This window comes from Ammospiza caudacuta, chromosome Z (genome assembly GCF_027887145.1).
Source record: "Ammospiza caudacuta isolate bAmmCau1 chromosome Z, bAmmCau1.pri, whole genome shotgun sequence".
NCBI classification, from domain to species: Eukaryota; Metazoa; Chordata; class Aves; order Passeriformes; family Passerellidae; genus Ammospiza; species Ammospiza caudacuta.
In genome coordinates, this window is record NC_080632.1 from 12,640,024 (window position 1) to 12,664,894 (window position 24,871).

Here is a 24,871-nt window from a genome sequence, read left to right on the forward strand (position 1 = left end):
GCAGGATAAGAAAGATCTAAGTTCTGAATCAGGTAGAATTTTTGATTAATCATATCTACATGTACAGAGGAACAGTCATATCTGTATTTCTTAATTTAGGAAAATAGAAAGGTTTCTCTCTCATCTGATAATCCTAATGTATGTTTGTGATCTTTGCCTTCATTTATTTTAAAAATGTACTTCCTAGTAGAAAATATCTAAACAAACCCCTCTGCATGTACTGTAGATTTAATCTGAGGAAATGTACTAAATCATAAAAAGGGCCCCTAAAAAGGGTCTTCTGCATTTTAATTGGAGACTTCCTGCTAGCTTCAAAGGCTTTGGGTCAGACACAGAATAGTCACTGTCTTTCGTTTAGTGTTCGGAGGATTTTTCCACAACCTCCCTTCTCCTCCCCCCCGCCCTCCTGAAGAGTCCTACTCATGACACAAACATACTAATTAGTCTAGATGTTATTATTGATGAAAAACTTCTGTTTCTGTTGTTAGTGCCTTTAATAGTAAATTCTTTTGTACGTGGATTTTTTAACATTGCTTATGGAAATATTTTGTTTGCAGTACATAAACCATAGGGACAAGACTACTGTATGAATCAATTTTCTTTGTAATACTGATGTGACAGTCCATTAGCATTGTATAATATGCTTATCATTAATACATTGCAGTTTTGTGGTTTGATTTTGGCTATGTGGGGGCAAATGGGTTTGGGGAACCCATGAAAAACTTGGTTCTCCTTTTTATCTAAATTTTTGTTGTTACACACTGATAATTTAATAGCCTGCCTGGATTTCATAGATAATCTCCATCTCACTCAATCCCACCTTCCCTATAAGTCTTAAGTATTGGAAATGTTGTTATCTTATTTTCTTTTGCTCCAGAAGGAATGTATTGCCTTACTAAGTACATGGTTGTTTCTATTCTCCAACTAAGTGTTTATGCTGAAAATAGTAAAATAGTAATAGTCAATTTCTTTTCCTACATATTAAAATGTTACCTTCCCATCTTAGTTCATTATGAAACAAGAGATACTAATTTGCATATTACACACCCGATAGACTTTTCTGTCTGTAATAGATGCATCTGTCAACATGCTATATTTTTTGGAAATATGTTGCATTCATTTAATGTTACAATTTCCGGCATCACAAACTAAGATAATTGTCTTTATGCTGGGCATCACTGTTACAGAGTTTGATTCTTTTTGTCCTGAGTATTTTTACTCAGTTTCATTGGAAGTTACACTAAATGTATGAAGCCACGGTTTCCTGAGAATTTTCCATGTCAGACACCAGATGTTAGTCTTAAACAGGAATGTTTGTGATCTTCTGAAGACCACTGATGAAGTGAAGAATTTTGCATTCATTGATGAATATCACATTCAGGTGTAAATACTTTCTCTGTGTAACTGATTGTTCTTTATTTTCTTTTCCTGAAAGTTCCTCATCTTCCAAATTTGATCATTTGAACTCCAAGCTGTTTAGCATGGCCTTTATATATACCAGGCTGTATTTTAGAGCCTAGAATCCATTACTGTGGCTGCAACTGAAATTTTATGTCAGTATAAATGAAGTCTGCCAGTTTTTGACAAATCTGTCTCCAGTCTTCCTCCCACCTACTTTGCTTTGCAATTGTCCTTATGTCTCCTAGCCTAGCCAGTATCAATCCCTCCCCAGGCTTCCAGTGGGAGAGTACAGAATTGTGCTGGGTTCTGTCCATATCACCCCCACCTTATCCATCTTCTCCAGTTGCTCCTTCACATCCAAACTAGGCTGCCATACACACTCCACTGTAGGGCCACTCTTTGGGAGCAAGGAGGTAGGCTAGACCAGAGTTAGCATTGTCCTCAACATCAGAGTAGCAATTGCAATGAGCATTGATTGCAAGCAGCTTAGATTTTGTTCATTCTGGAAGGAGTCTTCCTTTGAAGTTCAGTGTCGAAATAAGTTGCTAGTAACTTTGGCAGTGTTTCACAGAGATATTTTTTTATCTCTGACACAAAAGGGCTGTCTCCTTTCAGATTTTAAATTGCTAGTCCAAGAATCTTTCTACCACTCATTTGCATCCCTGTGAGGCTGTATTTCTTAATTTGGTTGCCTGGTTGAACAGGTCAAGTTTGCTGAAGTAGTCTTGTCCCTAGACTCAGAAGTGGTGTGATTGCCTTTGATTTGAATGTGCTCATTTCACTTACTTGATGTGCCAGACCAGAATGTGGGCAAGCATATCAGTTTGTAAAACTCAGAGGAAGTTGGTTCACATTTTTGTGAGTGAGACTTAGCTTGGATCCCCAGATAATTCAAACAAAATGAATATGCTTTTGAGGGTATAATAGATGAAAAGCAGGGTGGGAAGAACAGTGTTGCTAGAGTCAGATATGCCTGTGGCAGTGGTGTTGTGATGCATGATGCTGCACACAGCATGGCTGTACTTCTTCAGTCACAGAAAGTTTTATGTCACAGCACTCACAAAAGACAAGCAACTCACAACTTTCATTCCTATTTTAAATGAGTATTTGAGTGATGTGTGATCAATATCTATGTGGATATGAGCTGTCGCAAGAATAATAGAGGAGAATATTAGAAGTTGTCTTGTTTCTGTACTTGCCTTGAAGAAAATACAGGAAAAGTGGCATAAAAAGAGGTTCTCAGAGTATTGCGGTTGATTTGGCAACTGTTTGGTATGGTTTGGTTTTTGTTGTTTTGGTAGGTTTTGGGTTTGGGTTCTTATTTTATTTTTAAATAAAGGAAGGCCAAGTTACTGATGGCCACAATCGCCTTCTCCAGAATATTTCCCAGGCTTGCATACAATGCCTGTGAGGTGGAATATCAGTGCCTATACAGGTGTATGGTATAAAAATGAGACACTTAGATATTTGTAGGATGTTTGGGGCCAGGAACAGCTGACATGAAAGATGACCTGCAGCATAATCATTATTGCACTGGGTTGTCAGCACTAAAAATTTTACAGGACATAAAGGAATATTTAAAAGCAGAGGGAAGGTTATATGCATGGAGGAACATCAAACTAAGTGATGTCACACACCGGGAACATGTAGCTACTTTTGGGGATGTCTCTTACACGCCAAGGACAGAACAGCTTGATCCAACGAGTAATGAAGGTAAATCAGACTGACTACAGTGACAGTTGATTGACACCTCCAATACTAAGGTACAGGGAAAGAGTGTAAATTGTGAATGCTTCAGTATTAATCCTTTCACTGAAAACAATAATGGCAGAAACTAAAATTCCTGTCATGTATCATCATCACATAATATAGATGCCCTCTTCCACCACATCTTCAATATACTTAATGCAATTTACCATCTTTACAGGGATAATGAGGTGTGATGTACATGCATGAGAGTGGTACTTTTCTGTGAAACACTGTAGTTTCACAGCTCAAAGCTATTACCAGAAAAAAAAGCACTCAGAAGTGTTTTGAGTGGAAGTTCCAGCTGTGACAAAAGTTTGATACCAGTTGTGTACTACAGGCCCCAGTAAGAATGGTAATGGTGAACAGAAAATGTTCAATGAGACTAGAGAAGCTACAACTTTAGGACAGATAATAAGAGCGGGTGTTTTCAGTTATGCTTAATCCTTTTGAATACTAAAGAGAGAGTCTTTACATTGTATATTTTATGCATCTATAGGGAAAGTAATTGGTTTGTAGAGTTGATCCACATGAAGGGGCAGGGAGATGGATTTGTGCCACCAAATGACAAAGGAAAATACTTCCTCTGTCTTGCCATCTATCTCAAAATCCTCTGGGAATAGATACTCATTGAGCAATTTCAACCAAGCTTCCTGTAGCTTGTTTTAAGAGATTTAACTTCCAGTAGGAAGGCTTTTTTCTGGTTTTGTGAATGTGAGAAATCAGTGAACCCTGGAGGGGAAAATGGCCATAGTTTATTTTGTCTTGGTCTTGCTTTGAGAAGCACGATAGAGTTGGGACTCTATGATAGTGTGCCAAGTGAATGCGCTCCTGTCTAGAAGAAAAGTGCAAGGAGACCACATAAGGTAGAATTTACATGAGTTTAAACATTATTTTGGTTACTTGCTTAGAGAATTTTAAGTGTTAAGATCTCTTTAATGTTATATAAGCATGTGTGATTACTTATGTTAAAGACTAACAGTTCCTTGTGCATTATTAACTGGAAAAACTCTTTCTGTATATTTGCTTTGTTGTGTGACTCAGAATTGCATTGCAAAATCAAAAAAAAAAAATCTGACATTCCTGATATTTCTGAAAATGAAAACCAGCTGCTGGTGCCTTATGCTACTTTTATTTTTACAAATAAAACTCTATCAGTTTTTCATTATGTATATAATGTAAAAATAAAGTACATTTTTCTGATTTGTTCCCATCTCTGCTCTTCAGGTAAGTTTTTAAAATGCCCAACTAAGTACTAAGAAATTGATTCTTAGAAAAATCAAACAAGTAAAACAAAAGTTATGGAATTAAGCAGGCTCTTTCAGCTCATTAGGAAGCCCATCAATCTGCTGTTAACCCTGGAAAACTAGGAAGTGCTAGAGCCACAGTTGCCTGAAACTGTAGATGGTATTCCTGAATTATTAGAATTCTGTTTAAAAAAAAAATCTCATGTATTGGGATTTCAATGAACATAGCTGCTAAGACCATCCATGTGAAAAATGGATTGTCTTAGCAGCTTGGTAAAATGACATCATAAGTTTACGCACATTGCACCTCGCTAGCAATATTGGTAAGTAAGACGAAGTATTGGAAACTGGAGGTAACTAGTGACTTAATGGAAATATAACAACATTAAATTTCTACTGGTGATGATCTGGTTTTTCTTGGATTTGGAATAACTGCCAAATGATTGGAGTGGTTTGGTGGTTGCACTAGGGAGACAGCATGCCAGAGTTAAGTAATAATAATGTAACAGCCTAGAAGGTGCCAGAGAGCCTCTAAGCATAACCGTTCTGTGTGCCATGTGGTCAAATACCAGCTATAAAATGTGAACACCCAGGATTGCCATCCATCTTGCATCCATTCTCTGCTGATGTGCTCAAGTGATACCAGGGATAACATGTGTATCTGATGTGTGTTTATCTTTAGAGCTGGTTTCAAATGCATTAAGTCAATAGACTTCACAATGGAAAATCTACATTTCGGTGCCAGAGAAATGGCATGTTTATCTCTGATGTTTTAATAGTTTTTCAGTGAACTGAACTTGAATTTCCATTTTCTTTTTCAGAAAAAGTCTAAAAGACATATATATATTTTTTAAAAAATCTGTTTTCAATCATGCACACAAATTGCAATGTGGTATGCCAAGAAATGCTGTCTTGAGTAGCTTATTATAACATGGCCTAACCCTGGTTAGTGTGAGCAGTGCTTGTGAAGTCTTTTAAATCATCTGTGCTTCCAATTCACTCTCTCTTAGTTCCTTCAACAGGAAGGACTTTGAACAGAAGTACATCTCTCCTGAGAGTTTTATCTGAAGACATTAGCTTGACAATATTTTAGTTATATATAGGTGTGTTCCCTGCTAGTAATGCTGGCAAAGGTAAAGGTCTGAGCAAGATGTGTCCACGGGGATATTTTTTTTCCTTTATGTTATAAATTATCTGAAATATACATTATTAAAGTGGCACTTGTTTTTGAAATGTTAGCCAGTTTTAAAGCATTACATCTGTTTTAAATTTGAAGAGCTCAACTACGTCTACTTTCTCTGCTATAAACTTAAGTTCATATGTGTTTACACTTACAGTGCAGTATAAGCCTGCATCTGAATAGTTATAGTTTGAGATTTGAGCATCTGTTTTGAAGTGAAATATTGTAAGGATATTGCAAGATTACATCTCTGATATTTTGGTACAGAGTGTTGTCAGCATATCCATGTCATAGAGATGGTTGTGAATTTCTCAGTTCTGAAGCTCCTTTGGTTCATCCAAGACAGAATATTTTGGACTTTCTGGTTCATTATAATAGTTTTAATAATACAGAGCTCATCCCTGTATCAGCAATTTAGTTGCTACCATGAGCTCCACTCAGTCTTTGGACAAGCCTGTGATGCACAGCTGACTCACAGGAGTTCAGATGCATTCAGGTTAAAGTGAAGTCAGAGAATTCTATTTACTGATTGTTTTACAGCACTGCCTGAATGTTGTTGGTCTCCTTTGTCTATTTGCTCTCTTTTCTATAGCAAATAAGTATAAATTTTTTTTTAATTTTCTTTCATGATTAATTTTTATCTTACCTAGCTTAACTCTCTATTTGGACAACTGCCTGTTTTAATATTTCAGACCCTCATTCAGGATGGCCAGTTAAAAGAAATTATCTCAACTTTATTGTTTTGTAAAAGTCAGTTATTGTTTCAGATCTGATATATAGTTGGTGTCCAACTAATATGTTTATAATGTTTTCTCCAAATTTCATTTTCTTCTCTTAAGACTGTGTGAATTTTGTGGCAAAGAACTTTCTCACAGCTACTGCTTGTTATACAAGATTTTGTTTCTATTCCCCCTGAAGTACATCTTTTCTTTCAGGATTTCTGTTTCATCTTATTTTGCTTTGCAGTTTAATATATTAATATGATTGTGTCTTACCTTTTTAGGATGGAATGTTTGCTTGGTTTTCTTATGTGGGGTTTGGATGGGTTTTTTTAGTGCCATCTATGCTCTCCCTGAGAATTGTTTATGCAGTTTGGCACAGTGCATATATTTTATTGCAATACTATGCCCAAACACTTCAAATGTCCAAAAATATGAAAGGCATATATTTTATACAAGGCTATATATTAAAAAAAAAAAAAAAAAAAAAAACATGTAGACTTCATATTGCTATACTTTTGTGTTTGATTTTGTTTGTATAGTTAGAACTGTGTGTATTTTATCCTGGTCAATTGTCCTGGATATACAATTGAAATTATTTAATTTTTTTAGGCTTTGACTTAGGGAGCACTCCCTTCACATCTGTTTTCTACTTGGAATTTGTCCACAATTTTCTATAGCATAAAATAATGTTGAGCATTCTCTGAGGTTTTCGTAAAGGCCAGCAGTGGTTTCAGTGTTCATCTGAATTAGACCATCACAATTCGGAGAGGAGTTGTCACAGAGCTCACTTTATGTCGTCTTTCATAATATTCAGAAGTTTGTTTGTTTGTTTTTTTAATGTGCACATTGTTTGTGTGGGATGCCAAATTGAGATGATTATAGACACATAGTCTTACTAGCCTTGGAAAAAATGAAGATGAGTTAGAAGCAGTTTCCACTTACACCTAGAGTTGACCCTGTTTTCCATAAGGAAATAATGAAGAATCCATGCCTGCTTCTGACTTTACTTTATTGAAACAATCATAGGAATTGTTTTTTTGCATAAAGAGAAAAAGGAAAGAAGTGTAGAAGATTAAGTACATAATTTGTAATTGGGCAGGTCTGAGGTTTATGCCAAGCTCTGCTGTACATCACTCTGATAGTTTGGGATGAAAGACTCCACTTTTCTTTGACCATTTCGGAATCTGAAAAATAAGTATTTACTTCACACTTCTTTTCCTGATTAAATTAACTGTGACAGATTTGTCCAAAGCAACTCTATTGACTTTTTTATACTCATATTAAATATGGTCATCTAACATTTGCAGAGTGCTACGCTTTTTAAAGAGCCTGTTGTGAACATCTTAAAATGCTTAGATAGTAGGTACTTTTTATCATGCATGTAATAAAGAACAGCAAATAATCTTATTTTTGTTTGAATTCATTACTTATTTGGAACTTTTATTTTAAACGAAGAGGGGGAATGATAGAAACATGTTTATATATCAGACTTATTTTTGATAAAAGACAAGCAAGACAATGTGGAAAGGAATGTGAATTGAAGTGGACAAATCTATTGGGAAAGGGTAGCTTTGGTCCAGACATTCAAATAAAATTATAGCAAGTACCTTGATAGTATTTAGAAGAATCTCATGCTGTTTCCTGGTGCTGGATTCAAGAGTCTGTGGTAGGCACTGATGAGTTGAGTCAGTGCTGCAGCTAGCAGCCCAAGCTCAGATAGATTTTCCAGACTTCTGCCTTCTACTGTGTGCGGTTTTACATATGGGTAAAAAGACTGTGTATTGTCAGGTACCCCTGTGTTCTTCATAATGTTTTGTGTGGGGTTTGCATGGCAAGATTTTGGTAAATGGGTTGGCTATAGGGGTGTATTCTGTGAGGAGGGGCCAGAAGCTTGCCCTGTGTCTGATGGAGCCAATGCCATCCAGCTCCAGGATGGACTCACCACTGGCCAAGGCTGAGCCCTTCAGCAATGGTGGCAGCGCCTCTGGAATAACAGAGTTAAAAAGGAATGGGGAGGAACGCACAGGAGCAATTGCAACCAGGGAAGGGAGGAGTGAGAATATGTGGGAGAAAGAAGGGAAGGAGGTGCTTGAGGCAGTGCAGCTGAGGAGGCGACAGCAGAGACAATGTGTGAACGGCCCCAAGGCCCCCCATTCCCTGTCTCCCTCTTTGTGCCACTGGGGTGGAGGAGGTAGAGAAAATGGCAAGTGACATTGAGCCTGGGAAGAAGGGAGGAGTGGAGGGAAGGTGTTTAAGGTTTAGTTCTTAGATGTCATTACCCTATTCTTACTTGATTGGCAATAAATTATTACTTCCTTATTATTACAAGCTGAGTCTGTTTTGCCCATTGTGGTACTTAGTTAGAGATCTCTCCCTGTCCGTATCTTGACCTATGAATCTTTTGCTGTATTTTCTCTCCCTTGTTCTGCTGAGGAGGGGAGTGATAAAAACAGCTTCACTGGGAACCTGGCATCCAGCCGAGGCTGACCCACCATGGCTTTCAAGATAAATAAAGTAAATATCCAAATACTTTCATGGTTGAATTACTATGATAAAAGAAAACAATGTAAATAAATATAAATTGTGGCAAGCATTGAAAAGAATAATAAACAAGTTTTTCTGTGTATCTTGGTGTTTTGTAAGAAATTGTTCAGTTTTAATTCAGTAGTTCTATCATAGAACATTGTCTTGATGAGTTTTTGCAAAGGTTTTAAACCTGTTAAGACATTTTTTTTATCTTCAAATGGAAATTTTTCATCAGCCTATTTTAAAAAGTGTATATTGTTCAATTAAAAAAATTCTACTGAAATTTAGGCAATTTTCTGACATCCATAAAGAATTTATTTCTTTAAGAACTTCTCACCTGTCATGCTATTAAGCTTTTATAACTGCTACTTTATTACACCTGTATGATCATTTTGCTGTTACATTGAAAATACTTAACACTTGAGTAAAATCAAAGTAGTAGATTATTATAAAAATGAGAGGTTTTGGCAGATGATGAGTAAATAATTTGTCATCATTTGTCATTATTAATGTGAGACACAGTCAACTACCTACCCCTTGCTGTCAGGAGCTGAGACAGCAATGCTGCAATGAGTGATACCATTAAGCAGTTGCTTCCCATGCCAAAATCTTCACCATGTCTGATGGCCACAAACCCCATGCTGTATGCCTTACAGACATAAAGCAAGAGGGAGAACTAGCTGAGTGTCACAGTCAGAAAGTAACTTATTTCAAGTCTTGTTCCAAAGTAGTATGAGGTAGTGGTATAGACTTGGGTGACAGCCATGATTGGCACCTTCAGCCACCCTGTGACTTCACATTAATCACATCTGCTGTTCTGAAGGACAGCTGTAACTAGTGAGAATTCTGTAAAAAATGTATGGATTAACAGGTTTTCTAGTGTGGTTGCTTTGTGCTGTTTTTTAATAGAGACATCTTCTCCCAAGCTGCTAATAAAGGATGTTGCAATGACATCTTTGGCCCAGAATTGGGTGTTACCTTTTTTATGCTTACTCTAGTTAGTATTGGCCCTTTTTTCTTTCCTTTATCTTAAATCCAGGGTGTTGTTAATATTTGAAATTAAACTGCACTTCTAGATAGTTTAAAAACTAGTATGACATTCCCCAAGGTTGGTTTCTATATAATGTTTTTCCATGTACTGCTTGCTTCCCAGTGGGGTTTCTTACTGTTTCCATTTGAATGTCATTGTTTTAAATAACTGACTAATGACAGATGCAGAGCCACCAAGCATTACCAGTTTGGTAGCACTCTCACCCAGGTGGAACTCTAGTTGTTGTCCTTATAGTAGTATATGCTTCTAATAACAGTCTTGTTTCTGATGAGATATGTAATGAGGCAGTTCTCTTCTATGCAAAAGTCAGTTGAAGAACAGAATATGACCTCTTTCCTGTTATTGACTATAACTACAGCAGAGAGGGTACAGACAAAAGTACCCTGGGACAGAAAGATTGTTCAGAATATAACAATGGTCAAAAGTCTACATTTAATGTTCTCAGATCGATCACAGGTTTCTGCCCTTTGATTCATCCTGAAGCTCTACTGTCTCAGGCTTAATACCAAGGCATACCATTCAGCCCCTGCAATCACATCTGCCTTGAGACACTCACTTTCTCATTCTCACTTTATTACCTGCATTGTATGAAACAAGTTCTACCCACCCAGCTTCTGCCTGATGTTTACATCACACTACTCCTTTTTACCCCGTGGTGCCAACTCTCAGCGCCACTCCAAACTTCTGACCTGTTCCAGCACATCTCAGAACTTGCATTGGGAATCTGCTTTTATCTTCGCAAGTTTGTAACTTCCATTCTCTTCACAGTCATTGCCACTATTTACCAAGTTTGTCTCTCTTATGTGGGGCTTACACGTGTGTTTGATAATAGATGTTTTTAGTAATATTTACAGAAATAATGTATTATTTAGCAAAATAGAATTTTAGGAGGCTGTCTCAGGTGGTTTAACTGTAGCCAACAGCAAATTCCAGACAGCTGCTCACTCACTTCTGCACCAGCAGGATCAGGGAGAGAATTGGAAGGATAAAAGCTAGAAAACTCATGGGCTAAGATAAAGACAGTTTAATAGAGAAAGCAAAAGCTGTGCACAATAGGAAAGCAAAACAAGAAATGAATGCAGTGCTTCCTATGCCAGGCAGGCGTTCAGCCATCTCCAGGAGAGCAGGGCCCTATCGGACGTGACAGTGACTTGGAAAAACAAACACCATCACTCCAAATGTCCCCTCAGTTCCTCCTGTTATCCCCCACTTCAGGTTCTGAGCATGATGTCACAGGGTCTGGAAATCCCTTTGGTCAGTTGGGGTCACCTGTCCCAGCTGTGTCTCCCAAGCTCCCGTGCACTCCCAACTCCCTCGCCAGTGGGGCAGCACGAACAGCGGAAGGGCCTTGGCTCTGTGTAAGCCCTGCTCAGCACTAACAAAACATCTCTGTGTTATCAGCCCTGTGTCCAGCACAAATCCAAAACACAGCCCTATACCGGGGCCACTGTGAAGGAAATAAGCTCTACCCCAGCCTCAACCAGCTGGGGTTTAATTTAACAGAAAGTTAAAATTTCTCACTACAGAGTGTGACTACAGACTGCTCTGTTGCTTTGTTCACTTTACAGAGCCTCAGTTGCACACTGAAGGAGGAAGAACATTCCTGTAGAAAGTACTAGCACATTCTTGCATAAAAAATAAGTAGTACAAAATAATGCAAGAAGTAGCAGAAGTATGTCAGAAAAAAGGTGTACAATTTTTAGTATCTAATTAAATGTCCAAGGGAAGGGAAGGACGAGTAAAAGTGTTCTTGATCGTAAAGACAGATTTATTTTGTTAAGTTTTTTTTCCGTATTGTCTATATTTCTAAAACATTTTATATACTGGAAAATACTTGAGGGAAAATAAATTGAGTGTGGGCTGTGCCAAAAAAAACCCAAACCAAAGCAAAACCAAAAAACCCATACAAAGAAAAATGAGAAATTTGAGGGAATGTGAATATCATATTGTGTGTTTGTTAGCTGGTGGCTATCAGTGTGAGTAGTGTTTGTGAAGTATTTTGCTCTAAGGAAAAAAATGTGGTTATGCCATATGGATTGGCCTATATATGCTTAAAGCCTTTCTATAAATACTTGAATTAAAAGACACCAGATGTTGCACAGAAGCTGCTGCTGCTGCTGCTTTCTGAACGTCATGGTATATTCTTTCAAAACCCACAGGAAGTAGCTGAGGGAAAAAGTGTATTAATTAAGTTCAGAAATAGATTTTCCAGCTATAGGAAAATCTCCAAAGAAAATAGCATATGATCTTCAGAAATGCGAGCTTTCTGTCCAAGAATCTGGTGGCAGCATGCAGCACTGTCACATGAGGATCAAAATTCAGAGTTCAAGTTCTTAGAGCTAAACTAGCCTGGAAATAAGCCAGTCTGTGGCCCTTGGAAATGGACCATCTTTTGACATGTCCACTCTAGCCTGCATTCATAGTTCTAGAGACAGTCTTCAGAAAAAACATTTTTCCAGTTTTTCTTGACCTGAAGAAATAATGTTGTAGTAGCAGATACTTGAGGGAAAAGAAAGTACTAGAATTCCCAGATGCTCTACACTTCAAACTTGAAATATGGCTGACCGCAGAGTATATTTTATAAGCTCTAAAACTATGGCAAAAGAATTACAAAATCGGATTTGCTTTCCACTGGTTGAGGAGGAAGATTTATGGTTGGCAAACCAATTAAATGTTTCTGCATTTAGAGGTACTGACTCTGGTTTATTTGTAATGCCTTCTTTTGCTCCGTTTCCTTCAGAGCAAAGCACTGAGAGTGACTCTCTTGCACTAACAGTTGGTGGGAATTGTCCCATCTCTCTCTGTGCGCTGGATATATAACTGTTTATAGTCACATGGTTCTGCTGGAAGAAAATGGATGTGCAAACAAGTAACATTCACCACTGAGCAGTCTTACATGGATCACATCGGCTGCTTTAGGTGTGAATTGCTGATGTGTTGGGTATCGTGTGTGTCATGGTGGTTTGACCCCAGCCAGCAGCTAAGCACCCAGCAGCTGCTCACTCACCTACCCCTGTGGGATGGGGAGAGCATCCCAAGAGCAAAGTCAGGAAAACTTCTGTCTTAAGATGAGGATAGTTCAAGGAGGAAATCAAAGCTGTATGTGCAAGAAATGGAGAAGAAGGAATTTATTCACCGCTTCCCATCACCAGTCAGATGTTTATCCACATCCCAGAGAATAGGGCTTCACTTCATATAATGGTTACTTGGGAAGATAAATGTCATAACCACAAACATCTCCCCATACCTTTTTGTTACCTAGAGCTTTTATTGCTAAGCATGACTTGAAAAGGACTTGATATCCTTTTGGTCCATATGGCTCAGGTGTACAAGGGGTTTTCCTTGCCTGTGGTAGGGGCAGACCAAGAAACAGAGAAGGCCTTGATGCTGTGCAAGCACTGCCCAACAGTAACTAAAACACTGATGTGTTACCAACTCTAAAATGTTTCAGTCACAAATTCAAAGCAGAGCACTGTGTTGTCTACTATGAGGCATGTTAACTCCATGCCAGGAGAGAGCCAGTACCACTTCTGCTCCTTGTTATCTACAGATAACACCTGTGGCTTGGGCTCCGTCTGCTGTGGCGATTGTTTAGGACAGGAGAGGCAGCCTGCTCTGTTGAGTTGATGGCACCAAAACCAGCTCAGGTTGGGTCACCAGGCACTTTTCTGGTTCTTTGTGAATATCATCCTCTGTTGATTCTGGTGGCTTCTGCTATGATATTTCCATAGCACAAAGCTGAAATCACAGAAACAATTTGAATATGTACCTGTTGCAGTAGCACTGGGAGGAGAAAAGAAAGGTGTGTCTTTTGTATTTGTTTTCCACTGTCTCCCAGAGAATTCCACTGCAAGCTTTTAAGAAATCTTCCTGATAATGGTGTGTTTTACAAATCTGTTGGACCTACTTTTCCTCCTTTCAAAAAAGAAAATAAGAAAAAAGGAAACAAACAAACAATCACACAGGGGAAAAAAACCAAAAGAAGATAGAACTGTCTTTGGAAAAGTCTTAGATACCATTCATTTTGTTTTTCAAGCAGAGTAATGACAAGAATATGAAAACGAGAGCTTTTGCAATGTGTCACCTGTGATTTCCAGTATCAAAAAGAGGAAGTCAGATTAGAAGCAATTTCTTCTTATCTGTTTTTTTTTTTTTAATTGAAGCAAGAATATTTCTTCTTTGAATCACTTTGCAGAGTTCCAATATTCTACCACGTCAAATTTAAAATTATTTGTCTTTATGGTCAATTTAGACCTTGCCTTTCAATGGTTTATGTGAATTCCTTCAGTATCTGCTGCGTCATTTTGCCAACTTTAATGGGATCAATACTGTAATTCTTGTAAGCTGTTGCATTCCTTCAAGCAGAATGCTTTCTACCAGTATGATGTTCTTTATTCAGTGAGTTCATTCATTTTCTTTGCTCTTGTATGAAATAGTAAGTGTCAAATCAGTGTCTGTTATGCTTTAAAGAAAACATAAATTGTGTTATCCCTGTTCAGTACCTGAGAACTATCACGTGTTGTGTATCTGCTACGTTTCTGTCAATGTTTAGGTAGGAAGATTTTAATGTGTTTAGAATGATGGTAATACATGAAGAATAAAATACTTGTTAGTGTCATAAGCTTTCCTCTTGCTCAGTTCCTGGTGAGGATCACATTAGTAGTATGCATTGTAGCATACTGACACAGACCTGTGTAAGCTGACTGTTCTGTTGACTTCATGCCCTTGAATTTTTCTTGTGCAGCCAAACTGTACTGCAGCTGAGCGAGCCATGGCAAGACTTGCAACACACCCCACCTTGAAGCCCAGATTTGTTGAGCTTAAAGGTATGAAACATTTTACTGAATTTTTTATTTCATCTATAGCTTACGGTGTGTTACCTTGTTCATGCGTATTTCTGACGTGAATAAAAGTAAAAAACCCACAAAAGCTAAAAGCTTCTGTAATGGGGCTAACTAGCTGCAGTGAACCGAGCCACAAGCTTCAAACCATTTGAAATTTATATGGCTTTATATGTGATAGTATACAATATGACATTTATTTAATATAATGTCGAACTATTTAATTATATGTCGAACAAACAGAGCTTATAATGGAAATTCTAAAAATCAAATAGATGTAATAGAGTGTTTCTAAATTAAGTAGGAACATAAATGGATTATTGCAACTGGATTTTCAAATGGATTATTAAACTTGATTTTCAAAGGCGTCTAAAGAGTTTTACAAATCACTTTCTTAATTTTCCCTGAAAACTGTCCTCAGAATCCTTAGGGTATCTTTCCTGGTTATTTAGGATTTCTCTTGAAACTGGAATTTTCCACCTAAAATTAATGTTACAAATAGTAAAGCCCTAGTAGTAATGTCACAAAGTTACTTCATTAATAACAGAGCATATCAAATACCCATTTAATTATATATGAACAAATTAGTATTAGTTTGCAGTTTTACACACGAAGTGTACATGTGTGTACAATGTACACTAAGTGAGCATGATTATCAGCTGCAGATTATTTTTGAAAGAGAAGTTCATGGCTTAACCCAATTCATAGTGTATTTATTGATAATATTTTCAGGGTTTTTCCTTCACTTTTGTTGATACTGTATTCTAAGGTATCTCTTGTCCCATGTGTTTGGCAAATACTTCATAAGGACATTCAAAATATACTCAATACAACACGTATAAGTTGCAGAAGTGTTTTATTATATAAAAATAATTCATATGTAGCTGCAACAAAATATTTTCTGCCCCTTGTACAGCTGCTGTAAAAGCTTTTAAGGATGCAAGAAAGAACCCAGACAAAGCCACTCCTATGAAGAAGGATCAGTCAGAAGAACAGCCTAAATCAGCACAACATTCCAATAACAACTTGGATGACCAAGCTTGTAAGCAGCCTCAAAAACAGCAAGGATGTGAACACAAAACAAAACCAGGCATGAAAGTAGAAACTGACAAAGTGGTTGAAGAGCTCTGTGAGAGCAAATCTGAGCAGAAAACTCTGGAAATGGAGAGAGCGAATGCTCCAGAGGAACCTTCATTTCAGGCAGGAAAAATGCAAACAGTTACTCAAAACAAAATAGAAAAGAAGCTTGACTATCAAAAAAGGAAAGAAAATATGAGTATGAACAAATTAAATGAAATAAAAGAAATAATTGATGATAGTGACCAAGAGCATCCCAATGAAAAGGAATACTTTGATGACAGTACTGAAGAGAGGTTTTATAATGAGTCATCAGATTCTGACAGTGACAGCAATGATGATTTCTTCATTGGAAAAGTAAAAAAGAAGAAAAAAGTAGCAGCAGTTAATAATTTTTCTTCAACAAAAGAAAAGGGTAGTGTTCAGAAAAATGTAATGAAAACAGAGAAGAGCAGAGTGTCTGGGACAGCACAGGATTTGATCATGGAAGAGAGAAAGCCACTTGCAAAAGCAAGCAAGCTGGAGTCAGTGTTCTGCAGTTCTTTGTCTACCGCCAATCAGAAATCTCAGAACAGAAGGTAAATCTCTTCCCCATGTTATGTTCTCCATTCCTTCCCTCCTTCATGGCAATGAAAATGTGATTTCTAGTTGTGATTTCTAGTAAACAAAGAGAATTTACTTGCTAAACAAAGAGAATTTCAGCCCGTTAAATCTTAGAACATTTTCACAGAAACTACTCACTAGTCTTCTTAAACTTTCTTGACAATTTTTTATATTCACAGTAGCACTGATTTATGATGCCTAACTAGATCTAAATGCAAATTCAATCACTTCTGAATAATTCTCTTTCTACTTCTTTATTAACATGGTTGGAGCAGTATTGAAGAAGCTTGCATGTTATGTTTGAAGTTATTCCGTTACTGTTTTGATGATGATGATTCTTTATTCACAGGTGTTTGTAATCTTACGATTTTATTGAAAAATCTTAATTTCTCTTTTTGTTTTTTAGAAATTCTAAAGACCAGCCTCTCAAAAAGGAAAGAACAGGTATGTATTACTTAACCTGGTAAAATTAGGAGAGAAAAAACGTTTTGAAATTTTGTTGCCTCTGCAGTCTATTAGTGATGGGATGTATTTGTTTCTTTTCAAGTTTGTGGCACATATTTTAACACTTGTTGTTAAAATGGTCAAACTGTTCAGCTTTCATTTTAATCTGTGGATATTGTCTGCTATTTTCTATTTTCTCATATTTGAAATACATAACATAAGGTTTACACTGGCAAGTGCTTTTCTGTCTGTCAAGCAGTTAGCATTACTTGTGCACAGGTAAAGGTAACAGACTGTTATATGTAACTAGGACCTTATCTCACATGTAATTTCTTCACTAGCTCCTGAATATGGAATATTTTATTCAGTTTATCTTCTGTGGTACTATTTTGGAGTTCATTGGACTAAGGATATAATTCCAGTCATATTGAGTTACACTGTGTAACAGTCATTGGTTTATTGTGAAGAAAAAAGTTTACATTGTGCTGAATGTTTGTCTACACAAATTTAGAGTGTAGTCAGTATTAATAAATCTTAACTGTCTGCAGCCTACCGAGTGGCAATTTATCAGGCTGCAAGATTAAGAAATCTTGCTGTGAATATTCATATGACTATATTCCCCATGGCTCATTATGAAATTTTTGAAAATATCTGCAATCCCAAGGTAGTTTGCATACTTTTATTAAGGTTCCTGATGTAGTTAATGTTTTATTTTGTACTTGCACAGGTTTTTTTAAAAATGAAACAAAGCTCAAGAAGAAGAAACCATTTGCAAAAGCTTCAGGGGAAATTACATGCAACAGTAAGAAAGCACCTTTGGAGCAGCCTCTTCATCCTTCATGGGAAGCAAGCAGGCGACGCAGGGAGCAGATGTCTCAAATTACAGCATTCCAGGGGAAAAAGATTAAATTTGATGACTAGACTATATGTAAATGGAGGTTCTAAAAAACAATTTTCTGCAACTGCTGTTTGAACATCTTTGTTATACTGTCCATAACCTTTTCAACCCACAAAATTGCAACTATTATTAGTCTACAAATTTGCAACTATTATTTACCATCGTAGAACATCAAGATTGTTTCATCCATTGTTTGTGCTGTCTGTTGATTAATGTATGACCATTTGGTGCTGGCTCATAAGTCCCATTATGTAGTGCCACCATTCATGAAACATACCCTAATGTGCATGAAGGGTTTTTAGGAACATAATTTGTGCCCTGTAGGAATACTACAGATTCTTTGGAGGGGGCTTTGTGAGGGTTTTTTTTTGTATGTAAAAAAATTTACTTTATATGAGAGTTTGGTTATCAAAAGAAAGGTTCTATATTGTATCTCACCTAAGACAAAGTAAAAGATTCTTTAACTTGAAGAGACTCCATAAATTCATCAGTGTATCGGGTAGCTGGAAAAGTCAATGTGTTTTAAGCATAATATGGAAATTTCTGGAGAGAATAAAATATTGCTCTTTTACATTGTGATATCTGTCCTCTGATTATACTGGCAATTTGAGGAAATGAAGAGGTGTCTTTAATATTTTGTTCTGGTAGTTATGTCTGGATTCTTCAACATGTGTGTCTTGCACTTTCTGAAAGAATGTGAAAACATGAAAAAACTTTGTACACTAAGAAACATTTGCCTTTTAAGTGCCAGTTTGACACTGGGAGTTCATCTGATTAGAATATGACAAAAAATTCATTGAATACTTCTTCAGGTGCTTCTTCTACTACCTAATTGAAAGAAATTCTGAATGTGTAATTAGTCTTTAATAGTGTTGTTTATATAAATATAGTTACCTTTCATAATCAAATTAATTAATAAACTTGGTAAATGACTGGACTGTGCTATTCATGTAGCATTTTGAGATGCCTGAGGAAAGCCCTGCATCACCCCAAAGGCCCATCTAACCCAGGATCTTTGTAAGTAGTCAGAAAGGTATGCTTTCAGGACAGAGGGAGCAAGCACACAGTGATACATCATGCAACATCCATCTCTTCAAGCTTCCAGTTTTACAGCTCAGTGACATCTTGTGATATTTTAGCTTATGGTGTTTAATAATCCTTGATCAATTTCCTGTCTTCATGTTTGTCTGCTCTTAAATCTCTGGAAACTTGTAGAATATGTCATTCCTTAAGGTGTAGATGGCCTTCCTACATACAGTCTGAAAAAGCTTAGTCTTTTTCTGTGTCTCAGCCAAAGCCATCAGGCCCCTGGGCTGCATTAGAAAATGCTGCCAGCAGTATGAGGATCCTTGTCCTGGACTAAGCACAGATAATGCTACATTATACATGTCCCATCTTGTGTTAAGTTCTTGAAGAGTAAACCTTCAAGTTGATCTGTTCTGTATTAATATTTAGGCATGTTTTAGGCTTTTTTTTTCTGTGTACTCAATAAATGTCAGTATATGTAATACTGTCTTTAATGGCATTACCTCCCAGAGGAATGAGAAATTCAAACCACCTTTCATTTCAGAGTGATTTTGTTGCTGTTATTTTCACTGTACCGAATGGAACATTATTGATGGCCAAAAGCTTCAAAGTAAAGCACAGAAACTTGTTTACTGTGATTTTGTAGGATTGTATTTCACAGAAAAAGCCATGCATTTGCCTGCTTTCTACAAACTTCAAGATTTCAGGTGCAAATGTTAGTCTTTAAAGCTTTAAATACAATAAGTAAATCAATCCTAGATGAATAACACAAGAAACAAAGATTTGGTATGTGACTTCTCTGCTTCCAGTGTAAGGCAAGAGAGATGTCTTTTGGTAGGTGTCATCAGTGGTAAGAGTTTTTCATGGACTGCTTACCTTTCTTTTAGCAGATGACTGCCCTATTTAAGGATCAAAAATTTAAAGCTTGCAAATAGTTTGAAAAAAACTTCAAGACTTCAAGGAGCCAATGTTCTAAAGTGCTTTTTTGCATGTGCTTAAAAGATCTAGGAGCATTGGTTTATCTTGGCATTAGAGCAAGTTTCTTACTGCATTATTACAGCTGTAATTTGTGGCCACAGAATTCACCCTGAAGGAAGCCTGACTTATCAAAACATCCCTTTTTTTTTTTTCCAAAATATTCTGAGCTCTTACTTTAAAGAAAAGAAAAAACATAACATGCACTGAACATGAATGAGAGAAGAGAGATTAGGATACTGGCATTACTTCATATTCTAATGGGTTACTGCTACTTTCATGCTTAGTGACTCACCTGGATCACAGCTTTAATACATTATACAAATGAGTAGTGATGGTGGAGGCTTGATAATATCTTTTACGTGTAACTGGGCGATTTGTTTATGAACTGATAAACCCAGTGAACTTGCCTGGAGGTTGTTGATAAAGTTTAGAATGTTTTCTCTTCATTATAACAACATAACATTTTCAGGATATATGTGATTTTTAACTTAAATCGTATCTGTGGCACTGTTTAGACAGAAGCCTCTCACAAAGTACTAGCAATTTATTTTTATAGTGACATGGGAAGTTATTTCTTTCTGTGATGATTAGATTTTAAAATGTTGAGAACCATGCTTTTCCATTCAGTACCATACCATAGAAGAAATATCTTTAGCCAGGTTAGTACTGTCAGATACTACTAGGCTGCTTCAGGTGCACAATTTTTTCACTTCAGGCTTACCAACAAATCCATCTCAGATTTTTTCAGTGTCTTTTAAGACAGTCATCACTAGTTTAAATATGATTGTTGGGGTTTTTTAATAGCCAACAGGTGTGTTGTTGACGGGCCCATTCTGTAGATGTCCAAAGAGGCCTAAATACTTCTTTAATCAGTTTTTTTTAGAATTGTTAGATCAGGAAAAAAGGGGCTTGAATGAAAATTCAGTTAGAGCAATACCTTCTGGAGTGAAAGTCTTGACCTGCTTTGTGAATGGTGGTAGATCTGCTGGTGGTAGATCATTTTGTGATGCAATGTGAAAATGAGATAGCAGAATGGGGGTAGAAGGTATGTGGGAACTAGGAGTTGCTTTATTTTCAATAGATTTGAATGTGCTTTCTGCAATTATCACATGCCATTTTTATTGCATTTTTGTATTTGCACAGAAGTTGATCCACTCCAGGTTCTGTACTCTAGGAATAGCACTTGGAGAAATTCTCAGTTTGAAGTTCTTAGCTCTAATTATAGTAGGATAGGAAATACTTTTTAAATAGAGAAACATTACACAAAGAGGGTTTTATCTGAAATAATTCTACTTTTATGAATTTGAAAAGATATTACACTGGTTTTGTCTCCATTTACATGATGCCAAGAGTGCCAATTAGTTGATATTTGTGTGTTTGATGACTTCCAGTAGGAAAGAGTCTCCAATAACTATATAAAAAGAGTCTCTTTTTAACTATTAAACTATTTAGACTCCAAGTTTCTTTTCAACTATTCTCTTCTGTAGTTGTCCCTCAGTGAAGGGACAAGAGATGCTTCACAACTCAGACTGTTTCACCAGTTCAGCATACAGATCGAAGAGGCAGCAGGACTCTGCCTTGTACTCAGAGGGTGTAAATAACAGGATAAAATGTGTTTGGAGTAACTGCATGTTTAATCTGTTAGTCAGTTTTCCAGAGTACACAGACTTCCCACCATGTACTGCTCAAGTGTTCTTTCTGTGAAAGCTTAGTTTTTGGAGCAGAAATTCAGAAAGTGCTTTTTAAGTTCCTGTTTTTACCAAGACAGATACGGTAAGGAAATCGTGTGTCCGGATGAACCATATGCCTCCTCCTGTTAGACTTTGACACATTAATCCTTTTTGTAGTGTGGGGGGTAGTTTATCATGCCTTGAATTTTTTATTTTTTTGTTTCTGCTTTCTTGTCGTATTTTTTCTGAGACCATGTCAGCAAGACAGAATTTTCTTCATTTTCATGTAGACATAACAACCTTAACTGAAGCCTTCTCACTGAGGGATGGATCTGGCCTGTACAGTAAGTGCAATACTTCGACAAGCAGAACGCTTGAAACATTTTATTCAAGTCATTTTCACATAAACTTGCAACCATAATACGGGCAGGTAACACAAGAATATGAAAGTGCAGTGAAGAATACAAAGCTAGTGCATGAATATTATAAATTAGAGCTCTTCAGATAAAGATGCAAAGTTATTGAAATTAAGACTCTTTGAAGAAAAGTGAAGAAAATAATGAAAAGTCTTCAAGAAAGTTGCAAAAATAAGTGGCATTTCACTGTATCTGTAGCATTTAGTTGCATAATAAAAACCTCCCAATTACATACTCTTTGGTTTTAATTCAAGTTAAAAATCTTTCAGCACCTTTTAGGATTTGGAGAAAATGAAAATGCCTTTTTGGCATAAATGTGAGACACAGGATAAAACCACCTTTCAATGTCTCATTTATGAAAACCACCCTGCTGGTTTTGAATGAGCAGACTGCAAACAATGCATGAATGACAATAGGAAGGTACATTTGATATGTGCATTCATTCTGGAGCAGAAAAAAAAACAAGTAGACTTTTTCCTAACACAAAAACATCATCTACACAATGTTTTGGTTCCATTGGTGACTAGTCTGTCATTTTTGTAACACTTGTCTAGAAATACACAAATACCAAATGTATTTCAGGATTAAAAAAAATATATAGCAAACCCTTCCTCTAATGAGCCTGACATACATTATGTTCCTTATGTGCAATTCTTAAGTAAAGATTTGAAGTGTGGGAGGTTATTGTTTCACACACATTTATACATTCTGGCTTTTCAGAAGAAATTTGAGACTGCAAGACAGCAAATTCATAGTAGAAATCCCACAAAATTTAAATCTGGTTTTCCTCCCACTGAGACCAATGTCAATTCAAAGATAAGGGAACAAGCCCGATGTCTGGTAAAATGGAATCCAAATATAATGTGCAGTAAAAATAAAAACTTTTTCTAAAACAGTTTTTAAAGATATTAATAATCCCAAAAACATATTCCAGTATGCAAAAAATAAGGTGTCAAATTTGCAGAGCCAAGATACTGAAAATATTGGTTGGCACTCCCCTAATTAGAACTACTTCTACACATGCTATATAATAAACTCTTCTACTGCGTTGTGATTTACTATAGTTAAGACAGGGTTGAAGTCACATTCCTTCATTTTTTTTAATCCTAAAATCCCTTGTTTTTCTGTCCATGTCTTAGGCAATTTTTGTGCTATTGTACATCAATGTCATGTCGCTTAACACATATTTCAAAACAAATACAATATTTTGCTACGGAAAAAAAAGCTACATTTTCGTAGCTCCAGTATCCCCAATATTCAAAGTTACAGCATTGAACACCTTTCCCAATGAGGCCATTCCCACTTGTTCCACCCGCACAGATGCTCAAGGCCCTCTGGCTCCTTGCTGACTCCAGCGGAGTCGTGCAGGTGGTTTGGGCACAGACGTGAGGGCAGGTGAGGCGCATCCCCTGCCCGCCCTGCTCCATCTCCCTTGGTGCTCTCGTATCCCACTTGCAGTGCCAGGCACCGTGGGGTACGAGCACCCCACCTCTGCCCAGGGAGCAGCCGTGCCCACAGCCTGCAATTCCATTCAGCAGCTTTTGTGTCCATCGCCCAAGCTGCTCTCAGGACTCTGACCCCAATTTTGGCCTAAGTCTGTAGAAAGGTGAATGCGCTTGCATCCCTTAACGCCTCTTAAACCTAAGAACTCTTTGGGCTGAGATTTCAGAGGACTAGACTTTAAACAGGCCCTCGTTTTTGCAGACATATGTTACAAATGGTCTTCTCACAAATCAAGTTTACAAATTTTGCTTCTGTTCATTGCCCGTACTGGTTACAGATTGCTATAATGGATCTCACAGCAAACAGAAAGGGAGCTGCAGGTATAAATTATATTATTCTGCACCCTCTCCCACTGGTGGGTAGGAATCACCAGGCTGCAGATTCTCAGGTTTCTTTTAAATTCTGATTGTGCAGATTTGTAACCAAGTCATGATTAAGGTGGAAATAAACTTAAAAAAATGTACTAAAGAACAGCTGATCCGTGAAGGATGTTATGGTAACTCATCAAACTTCCAAATTAAATCCATAGGGTTCTAAAGCACAAAATATTTCCAAATACTACCTGAAGTATTCCCAATAGTGATAATAAAACCTCTCCATACTCCTCAGATTTTTAATTTTTTAACCATATTGAATAGCACTTTTTTTCCTTTTTTTGTTTTTTTAAATTTACTGAGCTTCCAATATTTCATTAGGTGTTTTGAACTGCTGATGAAATTAATGAACACCAATCAATATTTCTAGGTCCCATTGCTCCAAAGTAGATTCTTCATTTTACATGATCAGAAATCTTCTGGAAAAAAAAAAAAAAAAAGCCAGATCCCCTTGTGATATGTCATTTCACAGTTTAAAACAAAAATCACAGCTACTGTAGCTTACAGCAGGGTGCACTGCAAAAGCAAAATAATTTGGGGATGGGAGGAGGAGTAGTACACCCAGCACCAGTTAAGCAGTTCAGCAAAAACATTAATTTGGGCTGGAAGTTTTTCCCCTTAACAATGTTGCATTTGGTTCCTGAAGTAGGATGTCAAATACACTGACTTTTGCTTTTCCTCTCTACATAGTATATTTTCAACTTTGTTATTTTGAATATTGAGATATACATTTTAAAGTCAACTACAGTACTTAAGGGGGAAGCAGGTAGTAGGTTTTCTTCACACTAAAAATACTTTGTAAGAGATTCTGACCTACTTCTGTTTGTGGTGCCACCTGAGTTAATTGCCTGTATTATTTTGATGGTTAACCTGTTCAAGTTGGATGTTTTTCACAGATGACCACATCAGGGTCTCTTCATCATTTCCAAGAGCCCACTTCTTGACATGTATTTTTTTATCCACATTAAGTTTGCAGAACTTTTTTTAAAGTCCCACCTTGAAAAATTTCTTGAACATATAAAGGTGGGCAAGCTTTTTAATTAATTTTCACAGATGAAAGTTGTATTTCAAAACCCCATCTGTTTTTCACTTAAGAAAATGGAAAAACTTCTAATGTATTAAAAATGTAAACATAACTTTTCTTGCGGGGGTATAACTGATATATATA

At 36.8% G+C, this 24,871-nt stretch overlaps 1 protein-coding gene across 1 annotated transcript in view; it reads left to right on the top strand.

Annotated features, from left to right (window-relative positions):
- SRFBP1 (serum response factor binding protein 1) overlaps window positions 1-19,129 on the top strand; it is a 68,604-nt gene extending 49,475 nt beyond the window's left edge. Inside the window, exons 5-8 of the mRNA XM_058823747.1 lie at window positions 14,618-14,699; window positions 15,631-16,369; window positions 16,801-16,838; window positions 17,566-19,129. Of these exons, the coding sequence (XP_058679730.1) occupies window positions 14,618-14,699; window positions 15,631-16,369; window positions 16,801-16,838; window positions 17,566-17,759 (1,053 nt within the window). The 3' untranslated portion in view covers window positions 17,760-19,129. The remainder of the gene's footprint in view (window positions 1-14,617; window positions 14,700-15,630; window positions 16,370-16,800; window positions 16,839-17,565) is intronic.
- The last annotated feature ends 5,742 nt before the right edge of the window (window positions 19,130-24,871 follow it).